This window comes from Staurois parvus, unplaced genomic scaffold (assembly GCF_062004578.1).
Source record: "Staurois parvus isolate SC_StPar_1 unplaced genomic scaffold, SC_StPar_1.0 ptg000412l, whole genome shotgun sequence".
NCBI lineage: Eukaryota > Metazoa > Chordata > Amphibia > Anura > Ranidae > Staurois > Staurois parvus.
The window spans coordinates 1,950,752-1,970,405 of record NW_028318208.1 but is presented as its reverse complement, the minus strand read 5'-3'; the positions used below and the strand labels follow the sequence as shown (position 1 = coordinate 1,970,405).

The 19,654-nt window shown below is 43.1% G+C and overlaps 1 protein-coding gene across 1 annotated transcript in view; it reads right to left on the bottom strand.

Annotated features, from left to right (window-relative positions):
* PKD1 (polycystin 1, transient receptor potential channel interacting) overlaps positions 1-19,654 on the bottom strand; it is a 252,054-nt gene that overhangs the window by 140,008 nt on the left and 92,392 nt on the right. Inside the window, exons 2-5 of the mRNA XM_089686812.1 lie at positions 9,267-9,338; positions 7,225-7,394; positions 4,480-5,130; positions 2,694-2,874 (exon numbers count right to left, since the gene is read on the bottom strand). Coding sequence (XP_089542938.1) covers positions 2,694-2,874; positions 4,480-5,130; positions 7,225-7,394; positions 9,267-9,338 — 1,074 coding nt within the window. The remainder of the gene's footprint in view (positions 1-2,693; positions 2,875-4,479; positions 5,131-7,224; positions 7,395-9,266; positions 9,339-19,654) is intronic.

Below are 19,654 nucleotides of genomic sequence, written 5' to 3'. Positions count from 1 at the left end.
GGGTGGGGTGTGTGGGATGTGCTTTTCAAGTTACTAAGCCAGTGGTTGGTTGCTAGGATGTGGGGTGGTAAAAGCAACCAATTACCTGCCTGTTAACATGAAAAGCATGTCCCACCCTCTGTCCGTATATGCCGAGCCTCCTGCCTTCTGCTTTGTACCGGTGTAAGGTAGGATCGGAGAGCTTGGAGTTTGTTGTGTTTGGCAGAAGGAAATGTAATATAAGGGAGTAGGCATTCATATAAAGGAGAATGGATTGCAAGGAAGGAAGGGGGGCGGTGAAGTGGACTGGTGTGCCAAGAAGGGGGGGACTGAGATGCAAGTAAAGGGGGGGCTGTAAAGGGGACTGGTATACAAGGAGGGAAACTGTGAGGGGGACTGAGATGCAAGTAAAGGGGGGCTGTAAAGGGTACTGGGATACAAAGAGGGGGGCTGTGAAAGTGACTGAGATGCAAGTACAGGGGGTTGTAAAGTGGACTGTGGTGCAAGGAAGGGGGCTGTGAGAGGTACTGGGATACAAGGAGGGGGGCTGTGAGAGGTACTGGGATACAAGGAGGGGGGCTGTGAGAGGTACTGGGATACAAGGAGGGGGGCTGTGAAAGGGACTGAGATGCAAGTAAGGGGGGGGGGCTGTAAAGGAGACTGGGGTGCAAGGAAGGGGGCTGTGAGGGGTACTGGGATACAAAGAGGGCAGCTGTGAAAGGAACTGGGGGGGAGAACACAGGGGACTGGGGTGAAAGGAGGGGTGTCTGTAAAGGGGACTGAGGTGCAAGCAATTTGGGCTATGAAGGGGACTGGGATTCGAACAAGGGGGTACTGTGAAAGGCAATGGAATGCAAGGAAGGGGGGCTGAGGATACTTATATAAAGGGTGGATGTCTTTAATGTAAAGTGGGGAGGCTGTGATGTGAAAGGGGACAAAGGACATTTAAGTAAAGGAGGCACTGTGATGTAATGGGGGGCTGTGATATAAAATGGGGGGACTTGGATGCAAAGGGGGGGGGACTTGTGATGCAAAATAGGCACTGTAAAGTAAAGAAGGGGCTGTATTGTAAAGAGGGGGTGCTCTGATATAATGCGGGGGTGCTGTGATGTAAAGGGGGGCGCTCTAATGTAAATGGGGGCTGTATTGGAAAGAGGGGTTCTGCAATGTAAAATGGGGCGCTGTGGTGTAAAGGAGGGACTGTGATTAAAAGGAAGGACTGATGACACTAATGTAAAGGGAAAACTGTAACATAAAGGGGTGGGGCTGTGATGTGAAAAAAAGAGTCATTGCACAAACGTGAGACATGTACCTCTGCTGGATGAAAATTCTAACGACCGGACCTCCATGAATTTAATTCAATACTCCTAGTCTATGCCATCACATTCTGAAATTACCTAATTTCTGTTGCACTGACAATTGTCACTGGAATGGGAAGTGATGATAAATCTCTCTATGACAGAGGTTCGGACCTTCCCCTACTCTATCTAGAGTTAAAATAGACATGTTTGGACTGTATACTAACTTCAGAAAGCTGACTTCAGCTGGTTCAAGGAGCACACAGGACTTCACTTCACAATGTGGTTTGACATCTGTTATCAGAATTGTTGGTCAATTAAGTAGCCCTGTGTTTTAGAGTATATATTTATACTTTTCTTACAAAAGATGTATAATTGTATGCACTATACTCTTTTTTTTTTTTATAAAACTAGAAACCTACAAACATCTTAAAAAAAAAAAACATGCTCCACAGGACAAAATTACATTTAGTAACAATAATAAAAAGAAACAAGTCCAGAAAAGAAGTGCAGAAATTGTAGTTTCCTTTTACACTGGTGGCCAGTGGTGAAGTGCCCCTTAATATGTGAAGGACAGTGGTAAGGTAACTCCTTACACTGTAGGCCATTGGGAAAGGGTGGTGAGTGGAAAAGGATCCCGAGACATTGGTGGTCAGTGGAGAAGAGGCCCCTTCCCCAGACATTGATGGTCAGTGGAGAAGAGGCCCCTTCCCCAGACATTGATGGTCAGTGGAGAAAAGCCCACTGTTAATGGTGTAGAAGGATCTCCTTAAATTGATGGGATGTGTAAAAGTACCCCTTTACAATGATAACCAGTGGTGAAATGCCCCCTTACATTGGTGGTCAGTGAAAAATGTGCCCTCTAACATTCAGCAGGGAGAGTGGAAGTATGCCCTTTGCACTGTTGATCACTGAAAGAAGGGGCCCCCTTACACTGATGGCAAGTGGCAAGAACGTTCCCTAAATTGGTTGTCAGTGGAAAGAATGTCACTAACATTAATGAACACAGGTCCAACGTCACTGGCTATGCCAACTGATGTTAGTGCTAGAACTACACAGGCACCATCAGGCTGGAGGTCAGCCTGCCACTGCTCAAGAAACCCTAGTAACATCCGGAGGAACCCTGATCAAGAGATAGCTGCAATGTGTAAGTCAATGGGGTTGATTCACTAAAACTGGAGAGTGCAAAATCTGATGCAGCTGTGCATGGGAGCCAATCAGCTTCTAACTTCAGCTTGTTCAATTAAACTTTGACAAAGAAATTCTGGAAGCCGATTGGTTTCTAAGCAGAGCTGCACCAGATTCTGCAGTCTTCAGTTTTAGTAAATCAACCCCTATGTCAGTGTACTCTCCCCAAGTCCCAGCTCAGGAAACTACCTGTCTGAAATAGATTATGTCTGCCACAGGTTAAAATACCTGGTAACATGAGCCTTCAAAAAACTCTGTAACTCCAAACTGCTGACAACTGCCATTTCACCATTCCCCCGCTCCTGGCACGTCTTCTGGGCCTCGAACCATTCAGCCTTCTCTGATATCAGCTGGTAACAATGGCTACTGATAGGGTACACCACACTTCCCGGGGGACACACAGGAGACACTTCAGGAGAAGAAAAGAGACACCATGTTAGTGGCCTACAATGACAGTGAAAAGTGGATTGCAACAAATGTAAAGAAAACCTGTCATGACAGGGTTGCCACTGACAACTTTCTTTCTAAAATCCTGGTTGCCTGGCTGTTTTGTTGATCTACTGGTTTCAGTCTTTTCTGAATCACTGCCATGAGCAAAGTCAGAAAATGTACATCTGCATACTTGCATTGAGTCAGTGAAAAAATAAAATGAGAAATCTTAACAATACCTCCCTTCAACAGAAGGATGTACATAACTGCAATAGAAGCTTGCTTTTTATTTGAATTGTAATATTGAAGTATCAGCTGGAACATGATGATCGTTGACTGATGTGCCATTGCGCATTTGAATTAGTTGTGGTCTGCTGTACATGGCTGCATTTGTGGGTTATACCATATGGAAGCATAACCAAGGACAGCAACAGTCTGCTAGAGACCCTATATACCCCCTAATCAGTCCTGGGAATGAACTGAGAGGAAGCGACCAGGGTGGATAAAAATCAATGATTTTTTTAAAAAAATCCAAAAAATCTGATTTTGTTTATTTAAATCAGATTTTTTTGATTTAAATCGGATTTTTTTTATTTAAATCGGATTTTTTTTATTTAAATTGGATTTTTTTGAATAAAATGCTTTTTGAGGAAAATATATTACCATCCAAAGGTTATTCCATCATGAAATAAAAATTAGTTTTTTTAATTATGTAGAATAAGGCTGTATATGTTTAATTTTTTTGGTAAATAAATTCCATGAATCCATTCACAATGTCATGCTCTTCCAGAGGTTTTTGTAAGATTATTGGGCAGTTTCTCTGCCTACAAGATATTATCACAGATGCTTGGTTTACTTTTGCAGTTCTCAAAACTGAATTTGACTCAGCGGAGATCACATGCCTCTTCTTCACAGCAAAAATGTTATAACATGAACAGAGTTAAGAAAAAGACCTTCATCCTAACTTCTACAAACCTATGAATACAGAATCAACCCCTTCAGTGCTAAATTTCAAGAAGTTCAGTGAATAGAATAGAAACAATAATTTTCTGATTGTTTGGAGTGGAATAGATCTGCACAAGAAGAAAGTGAAACGAAGTGTGAGGAGGAAGGGGCTGACAGTCTAAGTTTCTTAAAATATATATATTCTGTTTAGCCAAATTAGTTAACAAACATGGATGTTTGTTTAAGCAAATCACATATGCTGGAATGTTATTGTTTCAGTTGAATAAATCTATTTAAATTGTTATTATTAAGGTAATGATTTTTCTCCTTCCTAAGTACAACAGAAAAGTTGTCCAAATATGAATGATTAACCTATTAAACTGGGGATAAAAAAACTAATATGAAAAGTTGTTATTCTAAAAATCTTCATCTACTTGTATATTAAAGTTATACCAGCAAGAATTAGTCTTTATGTAGAAAACTAGGATTTAAATCAAGCCTTACTGACTAGTGATTTAAATCGTGATTTAAATCAGTTTGATTTAAATCAAATCCACCCTGGAAGCGACCTATAAAATCACATACAAAAAAATGTGCTTTCAGCCCGTAAAGGTCGTTTAATCAGCATCTGCCAACTTACTTGCCAAGTCATCCTGTGAGGTTACAATATACTGAACTTCCACGTCTGTTCCTCCTTTAGTCATCACACGGACATCCACGGTTTCATTGGTCCTGACCAGGGATGGGCACAGAAGCTTTACCTCTTCCGGAATGCCCACCACCCTGAGCTCTTCATATAAGTGGACATCTCTGTTGCCGAACCTCAGGGCCACCGTCACATTGTACACCCCCGGCTGGGCATATCTGTGGGTGATGCTCATCTCGCTGGTGTTGAATCCTTGGTTCCCCAAATTCCAGAACAGAGGAGTGACAGGGACCGGTGACTCGACCCGAAGGTGCACAGCTTCCCAGAGTCTGTACACATCACTGGAGGCATGCAGAAAGGTGAGAGACTCTGTCTTGGAGACATCCTGGATAATGGTGAGACCACAGCCAGACAGAAGGGATGGGGTGTCACAAACCTCCCGACATCGAAGAAAGGTATTTGTTGGCAAGATATCACCACACAGGCAGCCATGTTTGGAGTCTAGAGCCCAGTAGTTGTAGAGCTCAGCATAGCATTGGGCACTGCATGTCTTATTACTAACATGAGTCAAGGTGATGGGCACGAAGATCAACACAGATTCATTGTCAGTTGATGGACTGGGTGGACAATAGATCAGATCAGATCCTAAAATATCAGAAAATATAGAAATAATACAATAGTTTAACTGGAAAGATATATAAGTTACATCAAATAGACACGTGAATAGACATAGATCCAGATGGACAGATACACTGATCTCTTTTGTGGAACACTACAGCAAGATACCATGCAGAAGCAAAAATAAGAATTCTTCTTTAATGTTTCCATAAAATCAAATCTAATTGGCTGCCTATAGACAACATCTCCACTTTTGTTTTCTATATTCTATAGAAAGACTAGATAGGTACATAATTTGCAAGGGGTAAACCGACAAAAAAACTAGCTAGGCACATAGATTAGCATAAATAAATGAAGGAATGAAGGAAGGAAAAGAATAGAAAGAAAGATAAATGAAATTAGATACAATATCAAATTGTACAAATGATTTCAAGTCGAAGAAAACCCTAACTACAATTATTCTTAAAGCGGAACTTCACACTGTTAATCAACATTGGCTATTTTTAATCCTTATACGGCTAGAATTAGTAAATAGATAGGAAAGTATATTATATTTACAGAAGTTATTATATTTATATAATTATTTTAACTTTTTTTTTGTTACATTTCTTCACTTACTTCCTGGTTTCCATGGCTAGGAAATTGACAACATACATCCCAGGTGCCTTTAGGAGGGAAGGAGGGGTTTTCTCAGCTCAAAGGCAGATGGATTCCAGGAAGTAAATGCTACATGAATAATCTGCCCTTACTCAAGATGACCACAGCCAGAAATGCTAGCAGGGTGTTTTTCAAAGTGATTTCTCAGCAAAATAAAGCATGGAGACGTGGATGGATGGGTGAATTTGCTTTGAATATTAAAAATGAATTAAGTTGTGTTTTTGGTGTGCTTTGCTCACATGCAGTGTAGTTCCACTTTAAAAATGGTACCTCCCCCTCCTCCTCCTACCTTGCCTAACCTGTAAAAAAAAAAAAAAAATCTGCGACCTTACCTATTTTTAATCCGCTCAGTCGGGTCAAGTGATCCTGCAGCTCTGGTTCCCCTTTGTGAGCGAGCAGATCCCCCCCCTTAAGAGGATGGAGAGCTGACAACGTCTGGACCATAGGAGCCTATGGGTGATGTCATGGCTCCAGGAATCCACAGCTGCTGTTCAGTGCTCTATTACGCAAGGGAGCTGCAGGATCCCATGACCGGACTGAAGCAGATTAAATAAAAAAAGGTAAATACACAGATATTTTTTTATACAGGTTATGAAGGAGAGGTAGGGGGAAGGGAGGACATTTTTAAGAATAGCTAGAATTAGCCTTTAATATCACTTTAATTATTAAAAAAAAAAAAAAAAAAAAAATCAACAATCCACCACTCATGGATAGAGATATGATTAAATGAAAGTAAACTGGGCTCAGTTCCCTTTGAAGAGCAACGCACGCCACATCTGGAATCCTAAAATCCTTACTTGTTACAATAAGGTTTAAATATATAAACTTTCTCAAAGATTGCTTGTGCTAATTTACATTTCCTAAAAGCTGAAATCCACATACTGTGGTCAGCGCTGTCCTTTCCTGCGCACCACTAAAATACTTCTTTCCTCACCACCCATTCTTCTCAGCCAGTAGACCAGAAAAGGGACAAATGTCTTGAAAATCAGGACTCCCCACCCAAGATCACACAATGTCGTATTTGTGAGCATGATTTGAAAGAATTGCCTCAGTCTGTGCTGCTTATACCACCCAAATGGATGCTCCTTTTCCTTTGGCAAGTGTCATTTAAGAAAACACAAGGAAAAAGCTGACTAGTAAGTATGGCCAAGTCCAGGGGCGGACTGACCATTTGAAAACTCGGGCACTGCCCGAGGGCCCGGGGTCAGTAGGGGGCCCCATGAGATGCCCCTGGTACCTTTTTCATAGGTTTTTTTGAGTTTGGGCAAGGACACAGGGGCCCCATGATCCCCTATTGCCCGGGGGCCCCATGAGTTGTCAGTCCACCCCTTTGGCCAACTCAAACAATTCTTTACACTTTGATCAAGGAGACCCAAAATTCCACCCTAAGCAATGACAATTACAAATTGATATTTAGAAAAAACAAAAACTTCTCCGCAGCCCCTTACGTCAGTATATACTTACCGCACAGAGATTTGGAGAAAGAGACATTAAAGAGCTGCTGGCCAGAAGCCACGTGAGGCCGATCACAAACGGTAGAATCCGCCTGCACAACGCGAATCCCGCTCTCAGCCACCCAGCGAGGGAGCCATGATAGACGGCAGTCACAGGACCATGGATTGTCACTAAGGTTTCTGCAACGAGCCCCAAAGGATCCAATCAATTAACAGCTTGTACAGTCTACGCAGTTTCCACAACTCAGACTCCAAACTTGCACAGCAGCTAGCCTGTCACTATCAGAAGCATCTGAACAGTCTCTCTACAGTGGATCTAAACCCAGATGAAAGGGAATTTCCAGCTTACTGTTTTCCAATAATTCAAAAATGCTAAAACTACCAATCTGTAAAAAATGTTATTTGTACAAAATGAACCCATTTGTACAGCTATTCTTCAACCCGGGGTATGAGCTCTTCCAAATATTTAAAACCCATATATTAGAACAACCCAACTGAATTGCTGAGTGGGAGATACTGTACAATAATGACTAGTGAGGTTTTTGTTCAGGTAAACCTTTTTAACCATTAGCCGCCTGGCCTATAGCCGTTTGGCGGCTGCAAAAATGCTGCAGATTTCCGGGGTATACGCCATTTGGCGTCCTCCCGCACATGCACAGTTCGTGCGTTGCAGAGCCACGTAGCGGCGCGATCTGTCACCGGCCGTGTACCTTGGACACGGCCGATGACAGATCTGAGTACCGGCCCACGTTGTCGGTACCATGTGACCGTCACATGACAGTTGTATACTAGTGCCTAGCTGTGAATGGTCACAGCAGGTCACATGCACATGTCATGTGATTAGCTGTGGCCAAATCACAGCAAAGCACAAAAAAAAAAAAAAAACCTGAATGAATCGATGTCATTCAGGTAAATGCTTGCTTATAGCAAAGTAATTCTTTGCTATAAGCAAATTGTGTAAAAAAAAAAAAAAAAAAAAAAATACTGATCACTTCCCCAAAGTAGTACAATGTTACTATGGTAACATTGCACTACTTTGGTCATAGTAAAATATGAAAAAAATATTTTCTGTCTACTAGGGGTCATTTGGGGATATCTGTACTATTCTGACTTTCTTGGACCTCAAGAAATTAGATTGGCTGTCAGTACTTCAGGATTGATCAATTTTCAGATCTATACCATAGTTTGCGAATTCTATAACTTTCCTACAAACTAAATAATACATCCTAATTTGGGTTATTTTCACCAAAGACATGTAGCAGAATACATCTTGGCCTAAATTTATGAAATACAATTATTTATTTGTAAACTTTTATAACAGAAACAAAGAAAAATGTGTTTTTTTTCAAACTTTTTGGTCTTTTTTTGTTAATTTAGCAAAAAATAAAAACTCCAGTGATTAAATACCACCAAAAGAAAGCTCTAGTTGTGTGAAGAAAATGATAAAATTTTAGTTTGGGTACAATGTTGTATGACCGCGCAATTGTCATTCAAAGTGTGAGAGGGCTGAAACCTGAAAAATAAACTGGGCAGGAAAGTGTAAAATTGCCCGGTATTGAAATGGTTAAGTAGGAAAGCAGGAAAATTACTGAGATAATAAGCTCCCCATTCGAAAGCAGATCTCCTCTTCCTTCAGAATGAAATGGGCCAGTTGAGGTGATGTGGGCAATTTATACAGACCTCCCCCAGGTTGCTCCTTTGTACCAGACATATTCAGAGAGAAGGCCAATTCCAGAATGTTCTGGCAAAGGAACGCTTTGTATTGCCTAAAAGAAGAGCTGAAGACTATCAAGGGAATGTCTGGATCGACCCCCTTGACTGTCTCCACCACAACCCTTACATTTTGAGCACACAAAGGTTGCAGGAACTAAGACATCACATGGAGAAGAAGTCATGCTTGGGCAACTTGACTTCATGGCCCCAAAAGTAACTACCCTCTGCTGCTTCTCTAGTCACACCTAACCTATATGTTCATTCCTTCTCTATCAGTCCAGAACACAAACTGGACATCACCATTCACCAATATTCAAAAGATTTAGTAAATGCACTTACATTTCTGTTAGATTATGCAATTGTTCAAAAAGTCCTTGGTCCAAGGTTTCAATGTTGTTATTAGAAAGGTCCCTGAAAAAAAGAAAAAAGAAGCACAATTAATTAGTCTTCAGTGCAATATCTCTTAGATTATAAGGTGCCCCTATAACAAAAATTCATTATCACATGATACACAAAACACCAGTTTAAAGTCAAACATTCCACTATTTGGCATGATCTTATCTGTGATTCCACACTGGATAGAACATGTTTTACACTAACTGTATGTTTTCACCACGCAAACCAGAACAATGGCAAGCAACCCACACGCATGAGATGGAATATAAAATCAATGTAAACAGAATGAATGGCGGCAAAATGAATTCAGGACCCCAGCACTGCAAGGCCTTAGTACTAACTGCAAAGACACTATGATATTCCAAATCAGCTCATTTACACCCCTGTTCCTTAAGTGGCCACTGCACATTCAGGCTGCTGAACACAATATACTTTCCCTGACAGACTGGGAACCTGTCTCTACACTAGACATTGAAGTAACGTGACTGGGAACCTGTCCTTACACTAGAAATTGAAGTAACGTGACTGGGAACCTGTCCCTACACTAGCGGTCGAGGTCGAAGAAACATGACTGAGAACCTGTCCCTACCCTAGAGGTCAAGATAACATGAAATGTGTACTGCAGAAAGTTCCAACAAGGTACAACTAGCCAAGGTGGTTATACTCAACCATCCAGAGCCACTTACAGAACCTGTACAGTGGTCTGGAATGTGGCATGGCCGGGCCACACCCAACTGGGTGGCTTCCTAAGGCAGAGGATAGCATGGTTCCTGCATTGTCCCTATTCCTCCAGAACCTCTCCCTAGTTCCATATACTTTCCCTGACAGACTGGGAACCTGTCCCACACTAGAGATTGAGGTAACGTGACTGGGAACCTGTCCCTACACTAGCGGTTGAGGTCGAAGAAACATGACTGGGAACCTGTCCCTACACTAGAGGTCAAGATAACATAAACTGTGTACTGCAGAAAGTTCCAACAACGTACAACTAGTCGCGGCGGTTATACACAACCGTCCAGAGCCACTTACAGAACCTGTACAGTGGTCTGGAGCGTGGCATCGCCGGTCCACACCCAACTGGATGGCTTCCTAAGGCAGAGGATAGCATGGTTCCTGCATTGTCCCTACTCCTCTAGATCCTCTCCCTAACTCCATATACTTTCCCTGACAGACTGGGAACCTGTCCCACACTAGAGTTTGAGGTAACGTGACTGGGAACCTGTCCCTACACTAGCGGTCGAGGTCGAAGAAACATGACTGAGAACCTGTCCCTACCCTAGAGGTCAAGATAACATGAACTGTGTACTGCAGAAAGTTCCAACAAGGTACAACTAGTCGCAGCGGTTAAATACAACCATCCTGAGCCACTTACAGAACCTGTAGCAGTGGTCTGGAACGTGGCATGGTCAGTCCACACCCAACTGGATGGCTTCCTAAGGCAGAGGATAGCATGGTTCCTGCATTGTCCCTACTCCTCCAGATCCTCTCCCTAACTCCATATACTTTCCCTGACAGACTGGGAACCTGTCCCACACTAGAGATTGAGGTAACGTGACTGGGAATCTGTCCCTACACTAGCGGTCGAGGTCAAAGAAACATGACTGGGAACCTGTCCCTACACTAGAGGTCAAGATAACATGAACTGTGTACTGCAGAAAGTTCCAACAAGGTACAACTAGTCGCGGCAATTATACACAACCGTCCTGAGCCACTTACAGAACCTGTAGCAGTGGTCTGTTAGCTGGAGATGATGCTGACAGCTGTTGCAATGAAAACATGAATGTGGCATGACCGGTCTACATCCAACTGTGTGGCTTCCTAAGGCAGTGGATAGCATGGTTCCTGCATTATCCCTACTCCTCCGGAACCTCTCCCTAACTCTATATGCTTTCCTTGACAGACTGGGAACCTGTCCCTACACTAGCCACCTGCAAACTGTGCCCACATTAAGAGCCAGTGTCTTAAATAAGCACTGCCCTCACCCAAGATGGCTGCCGAGGTCAGTCAAAGCCCCAGCATCCAATCAGACAGTTGTCACTGATGATGGCAGGAAGTCATAGAGGAACCTTGCCCATCTACATTGCTGCTAAAGACTTGTATCACTTACAGAGCGGAGTATAGACTGCACCGGCCTACAGGACAAAGTACTACATGTACATTGTCCCTCAGGGAGCAGCATACATTAATAAAAACTGAAGTGAGACTACTTTTTAAGCGTTCTCCATACTGTCCAAAACCAAAAAAAAAAAGTATTGACTGCTGTTGCACTTTAATCGATTAGTGGGTGGAAGCAATGAATAGAGCAAATATATTTGCCAGGAGATGGGCTTTAAACAAGCATGGAGCAAGTGAAGGAGCATATTCTACAATCTACATATTAGTTCCAGATAAGTAACTAAAATGATTGAAGCCACTGGATCAGAATATCAAGCTCCTAGCATTTTCACAAAGAGGGATCAGCACTGGTTACTTCTCCAGCTCTTAGCACAGGTCTCCTTTAAAAGTAATGACAGGAAGCATCAGCGTTTACAACAACAGGTCAAGCTGTGAGAATGGAGGTGGAAGGCAACTGGGAATTGTAAAAATTATTCACCACCAAAAAATGAATCATCCGCACTGACAGGGTAGGCTGGAGATTTAACATATTTTTATGTGCTTTTTAATGAAAGGACTGACACTGACCTCATCGATCCCAGCACATGCACGGGACGCCATGAATGCGGTCTTTGGCAGTGGCGGGTGGGAGAGAGCGCTGTGAGCACGCTGTCAGTGAGCGAGCTCTCCAGAGGGCCTGCTGGACTATTGAGAAGATTGGAGTTGTGTAAACTTTCCCACGGATGCAGTGATGGCGGTGAGGTAAGCCTGGCTATGACCCATCGGGATCTGAAACCCCAAAATAGCTTAAAACAACACCTGCCCACTGCATTCTGCCTGGCTGCCTTGTGTACATTGATGCAACCGATTAACCCTTGGCATGCCGCGAAAAACCAAAATCGATGATAGCATGTGTTGTAGTATCTCCATCTATAAGTGCCATCATTATATTGTCCATACCAACCATTCCTGTTGTAACAAGACTGTCCTGACGTAGAGCGTACTTCAACTCTTGCAGTCAAATTTCACAAAACTTCACTATTTGTTTGTTAAGTGTTCCCATTTGCACAGGATACATAACAAAAATAAATAAATAAATAATAATAAAAAGAATTCTAATGATCCTAAGAATTTCTGGACAGTCTCACGGTGTCTTTGTCCCCATACAGCAGGGGTGGCCTTCCAGCTAAGGCAAAACTACAAGTCCCATCATGCCTCTGCCTTTGGGAGTCATACTTGCAACTGTCAATCTTGCAATGCCTCATGTTGGCAACAGCTGGAGGGCCGCCAGTTTGACACCTATGCCATACAGCCTGAGCTATATATTTTTAAACCTTTGTTAGGCCCCATGTACACGGGACACTTCTGAACGATGGAAACTGCTGGAAAACGTAGGTTAAAAAACGTCTGTTTAGCAGCGTTTGCATAACACGTTTATGTGCGTTTAGAAGCGTTTTTTAACACAAGTGTGTAGAGGCGGGACTTCGGTTCGTCAGTTCCAGTGACTGTGGCCCCATGTACACGGGACGTTTCTGAACGATGGAAACTGACTACTGGAAAATGTAGGTTAAAAAACGTCTGTTTAGCCACGTTTGCATATAGAAGCGTTTTTTAAAGGTAAGCACAGGAGAACCTCCCAAATGCCCAGAATGCACTGAAAAGTGGTAAATTATTAACTATTTCAGACTGTTTCAGAGAAATACAGAGAGTAGAAGCAAAGACAGCAGTATGTGTTGAGATTAGCTTAGGTGTGAGTTGCTCATTAACATTTCTTTTGTTTCCAAGGGTGGGAAAGGTGTCTGGTGGAGGGAGTCATTAAGGTCACCTGGCAGGGGGTCATCATGAGGAATTTGAGGTGTGAATGGTCATTAACATATCTTTTGTTTCCAAGGGTGGGAGAGGTCTGAGGTGTGAATTGGTCATTACAATGTGTGACAAGCTTGGTAGGAACATCCTGTGTTCAGTGTTTTGTCCATCTGAGTACCTTCAAAACGCTTTGCATGCATTTTTCATGATGAAAAAAGGCTCTGGACAGCATCGGGAACTGGAAGAGTCAGAAAAAAATTTCAAACGCAAACGCAAATAAGCTGATAAAAATCTACTGCAACGCTGATAAAATCGACTGCATTCAAAAAACGACTGTAAACTCAAATGCCTGTAAATGAAGATGTGTACATGGACACATAGGAAAACATTAGGGAGAGTTCAGGGGCTGCTGAAAAAAACGCTGAACAGCTCCTAAACGTGAGTTTATCAGCCGCAGTGTCCATGAGCCCTTAGGACAGACAGTGTTCAAATCTAGTTGGCAACTGATAATGAAGAAATGCAAACACAGTACAGGCAGGGTCAATGTACATTAAACATTCCTCCACAGCCCCGGCTAAATGCTACAAAGCAGGGAGAGCATGAAATAATTTTTTAGGAACATATAAAGCACTTAAAAAGGTGACCAGCTTGATGTCTTTCAAGTGTGATACATACAGTATGTCATATTGTAATCCTGATCTTTGCATCATTGTTCCTAATGTACCTTTGTTTTGGAATTTCCTATTATGATTTGTTCCACCTGTAAGCGAAAGTATGTTTTGTAATATTTGCTGTGGAGATAAAGAATTTAAAGCGGTAGGAAACCGCCTCCAAAAAATAAAAAAATTGGGCTCCTGCAGGTTTAGGTCCTAATGTATAAGTATGCATCGCATACTAGCACATTATTATGGACTTACCTGGACAAGGAGCCCTCCAGTGCAGCACTGTCATGGCTCCTGGGTGCATCCATCTTCCTTCCGGGTTTGCGGACTCCGGCTGTATTAATGGCTGGGGCCACAATGACATCACTCCTGCACATGCGCGCAGGAGCCCCAAAACGGAGCTCTGCAAGTATGGCTTGGGTATGCCGTATTATTAGAGTGCATTCACCAGTGACATTGCCGGCTGCATGCTGTGGGAATATCTCCTCAATCACAGGTGTCAAACACAAAGCCTGCGGGCCGAATCCGGCCTCCAGGCCATTTCATATGGCCCTTGTACCTCTCCTGCAGCTACGGTACCCCCCTCGTCTCTGCCTCCCCTGGTCTCAGCATGCAGCCGACTCTGTTAACTGACTCCACTCCTCCTCTGGTCCTCCTCCAGACCCTGCAATTTCTGCTTTCCAGCTCTGCCCCCAAAGGGGGTGCACGGTGATGTTGGGGAGGATGGGGATTCTTGACATCTGATGTATAGGGGGTGGGGTGCTCTAGTATTACAGATACAACCAACCCTTTGAGGGCAACCATAATGCTGATACAGACCGTGATGAAATGGGAGTTTGACACCCCTGTCCTAAACAGTGCAAGACTGGACTGTGCTTTTACAAGGGGATAGAACTCCCTCCGGCCAAAGTATCCCCTTGGTATCCCAATATACAAGCTGGTGTGGCAATGGGGGCAGAGACGAGTAAAAGCTACTTCAACTTGTAGCGACAGAAAGAGATTACTAGTCACCGTGGCCAAACCATGGTGCCTATGGCATTGCACAATTGTATTAGGACCCAGCAAGTAACAGCTTCAAGGTAGATACAGGACTACACAACGGGAGGTTGTTAATGCAATGGGGGAGATTTACTAAAGCTGGAGAGTGCAAAATCTGGTGCAGCTCTGCATAGAAACCAATCAGCTTCCAGGTTTTATTGTCATAGTTTAATTAACCCCCCTGGAGGTATTCCTGAGTGTAGCTGGGGGTTAATTTTCAGCACCACAAGCGGTAACCCCGAGCTACACTCAGGCTTACCATGCATCGTTGCTCCGGGATCTCTTCTGCACTTACCTTGTCCTTCGCTCCCACGATGTCCCCTCTGCAGTGACCTCTGGCCGATGTCGGCATTCGTCTTCTGGGTTCCGTTCCCTGCGACGTCGGAACGTACGGGGGACGGAACGGCGGGAAATTTAAAAATGTCAAAAAGTGACATTCACTAAAATCTCATAGTATAACATTCCTGTATCAAACCATTTCACATACATTTTGTCCCGAGTGCTTTGTCCTGTCCCGTCTGCATTTTTACTCTTCTTTCTGCCTTGAAACTGAGAAACGTCCATGGCGTCCAAAAAGCGTCCCTTTAGGTCAAAATCGGTTTTAGACCGGCTAGAGAACAGCGATAGTAAATCAGAACCACTTGCAGAATTGAGTGATAATGATTCGTGGGGGAAATTCATCATCAGACACTGAAAACAATTTTGCGACGTTGCTCAGTGATGTGCGAACTTGGTGCTCTAGTTCAAATTTCAGTGTTTTTGGTTTGATTATATTATTGAATTAAATTTATTATTTTTTATGATTATTTATTAAATTATAATTTATGATTTCGTGTTTCAAATTTTATCCTACCCGGGATGTTTACTAGACTCTTGTTCGGCCAGATTTCAGTGAGTTATTCCTAAAAATTACAGGCCTACAATAAAAATATACATATTTCCATGCAAAAAAATGTACCGCTTTGAGCACAGAAATACTGACATAATCAGACCGCTAGGGAGGTTAAACAAGCTGAAGTTAGAAGCTGATTGGCTCCCATGCACAGCTGCACCAGAATTTGCACTCTCCAGTTTTAGTTATTCTCCCCCAATGTCCATTTTTGTGACTTCAGTTGGTTTTTAACAGAAATATACGTTTGGGGCAGACTGAACCTTTTTTTTTTTTGCCCAATTAGAACACAGCTATTATCAGTGATACAAACTGTTGTATCATTTAAAAAAAAACAAAACAAAACAAACAGGATTAAATCATTTCCTCCTATTTTTGGAAGCATGTGCTTTTCTGATGGCCAAAAGAAAAAAAAATCAGCCTGTAGAACAAAACAGCAATAATTATTTTAAGCTGCTTCGATCGGCCAAATAAGCGAAGCTAAACGTAAGCGTCGGCTCAGAGGGAGTTAATGGCGGGAAGTCTGCAGAAGTTTTCATTCTCAATGAAATGCGCAACTTGTGGGAAAAGGAGGAGGGAAGAAAAAAAGGAAAAAAGAACATTTTGTTCTCAAAGAGGGGATATAAAAAACATGTGGATTAGGAAGATGAGGGCATGATGAAAGGAGTCAAACACTATAGTGACACCTGGGAATCTCACCCTTCATGATTAAAGTGGACCTGTCCTACACCAATCAGCCATAACATTACGACAAGGTGTCAGAACACACAGTGCATCATAATTTGTTGCGTATGGCGGCTGCGTGGATGCAGGATGGCCGTGTGTGTCCACAGCCAAAAGTGCCTGCAATGGGTACGTGAGCATAAGAACTGAACCATGGAGCAATGGAAGAAAGTGGTCCGGTCAGATGAATCAAGAATGGTTTGAGGAACATAATAACCTCTTAGATTGTAAGCTCCCAGGATCAGGCCCTCCTAACCCTCTTGTATTGAACTGTATTGTTGCTGTATTGTCTCCCTTTATATTGTAAAGCGCTGAGCAAACTGTTGGTGCCATATAAATCCTGTATAATAATAATAATATATAAATCCTGTATAATAATAATATATAAATCCTGTATAATAATAATATATAAATACTGTATAATAATAATATATAAATCCTGTATAATAATAATAATATATAAATCCTGTATAATAATAATATATAAATCCTGTATAATAATAATATATAAATCCTGTATAATAATAATAATATATAAATCCTGTATAATAATAATATATAAATCCTGTATAATAATAATATATAAATCCTATATAATAATAATAATAATATATAAATCCTGTATAATAATAATAATAATATATAAATCCTGTATAATAATAATTTAGATTTTTTTTTTTACTTGGCCTCCAAATTATCCAGATCTCAACCCAATTGAGCATCTGTGGGATGTGCTGCGAAAACAAGTCCAATACATGGAGGTCCCACCAGGAGTTAAAATGGTAGTACACTGAAGGAAAAAAAAAAAAAAACCTCCCCTGCAAGGTAATGTTATATTGTGCTAGCACGCATCGCATGTAAAACTTACCTTCAGGCCGAATTCGCACTAATGCGATGGGTACATCGCATGTGATTCGCACAGCAACCACACCGCATTCCTGTGCAAATCATATGCGATTTGTGTGCGGTGCGATTGGAGCCATACATTTTGTATGGCTCCAATCGCGCCACACCCGCACCCAAAAAAGTGAAGGACCCTTTTTTTGGTCCGCACTAGAATCGGATCGCACGGGTATTCACAACTATGCGATCCGATTCTGCACATCGCACCACGATTTGCGGACCGATTTCGGGGTGTTGTTAACTTAACATACACACCCGCAGCGGTTCACATGAACGGGGTACGATTCTGATGCCGTGTGGAATTTGCACAGAAAATGCTACAAATTCCACACCGCATCAGTGTGAACCCAGCCTCAAACAAAGCTCTCCAGCGGCACGCTGTCATCACTGCAGAGGCTTCCATCTTCACCAAGTCTTCCTTCTCAGTTTGCGAGCTCCTGCCGTCTGACGGGCCGAGCCGCGATGACGTCACACACATTTGTGCAAGAGTCCCAGGCCACAGCACTGTACTCTGTAGGAACAGCAAGGGTATGGCGTTCCTTCAGAGCGCATGAGCCGGCTCAAAAAAAAAAAAAAAAGGGTGAATGTCTCCTAAACGGCGCTTGGTTAGGAGATATTCATGTTACCTACAGGTGCGCTTTATTATAACCTTTCCTGTAGGTAAAAGCTAAAACAAAGAGTTTATCAGCACATAAAGGATCTGCTACTGATGGCTTGGTGACAGATACCACAGCATACCTTAAAGGTGTCCATGCCTTGACGGGTCAGTTTTGGCAGCAGAAGGAGGACCTCAATATTAGGTGGGTGGTCATAATGTTATGGTTGATCAGTGTATATCACAGGGGGCTGAATACAAATGCGCGGCGCACTTTTCACATATTTATTTATAAAACATTTTTAAAACCATTTATTATTTTCCTTCCACTTTACAATTATGTGGCACTGGTCTATCACATAAAATCCCACAAAAAATACATTTAAGATTTTTTTTTCTAATTAATAGTCCTGTTGTTTTATGGTCGCAAAACGATTACTCTACATTGGAAAAAATGGTCTCCCCCTACCATGACCTATACATGATTAGGCCTTGACTATTATGAGTGGTTCCCCCCCCCCCCCCCCCCCGGTCCTTATTTTTGTTGCTCTCCCTTGGGTTGTTTTGAACCGTTGTTGTTCTCTGTATATTTGTTGGGCTTAGACCCTGCCCCTGCGTGGGCATCAGTGATGTATTTAGACTTTGTGCTGCCCTGGGCAACACAAAAATTTTGCGCCCCCCCCCAATGAGAGAGCGAGAGAGTCAATAAGTGTGTATGTATATATATATATATGAGTCTCTCTCTCTTCCCTCTCCCCCCCTCTCTCTCTCTTCCCCCCTCTCTCTCCCCTCACTCTCACCCCCTCTCTTCCCTCTCCCTCTCTTCCCTCTCCCCCCCCCCTCTCTCCCCTCACTCTCGCCCCCTCTCTTCTATCTCCTCTCTCTCTCTTCACCCTTTCTCTCTCTCTTCATTCCCTCTCTCGCTTCATTCCCTCTCTCTTCTATCTCCTCTCTCTCTCTCTTCCCCCCCCCATCTCTTCCCCCCTTTTCTCTCTCTTCCCTCTCTCTCTTCTCCCCCTTTCTCTCTTCCCTCTCTCTCTTCTCCCCCTTTCTCTCTTCCCTCTCTCTCTTCTCCCCCTTTCTCTCTTCCCTCCCCCCCCTCTCTTTATTCTCTCTCCCCCCCCCTTCCCTCTCCATTTCTCACATCGTATGGGGCTGCACACACACCTCCTCCAAGTGCTGCTGATCTCCGTGCAGCAGGAAGGAGCGGGGGGAGGTGTGTGCAGTCCCATACGATCTGTCAGTGAAGGGAGGGAGACAGGGAGATCCCACAGCACAGCTCACCTCCTTCGGATCCTCTCCTCTCCCTGCTCCAGGCTGTCCCCTGGTCCTGGTTCGTCAGCTGCTGGAGGGAAAGGTACAGGAGCATCGCTCTGGAACTGCCCTCCCCCACATCGATCCTCCTGCTGTCCGGGCCACTGAAAGAGTACCGAAGGTACCCCTCTGCTGGCGGCACTGCATGGCTCTGCCCGCCGCTGCTCTCAAGGTCCCTTCTTCCAGGGGGTGGTGCCACCCCCCTAAAAATTGCCACCCTAGGCAAACGCCTTGTTTGCCTCGCGGTAGATACGCCCCTGGTGGGCATCTATTGTCTGCATGTTTTTTATATGTTTAAAATAAAAAG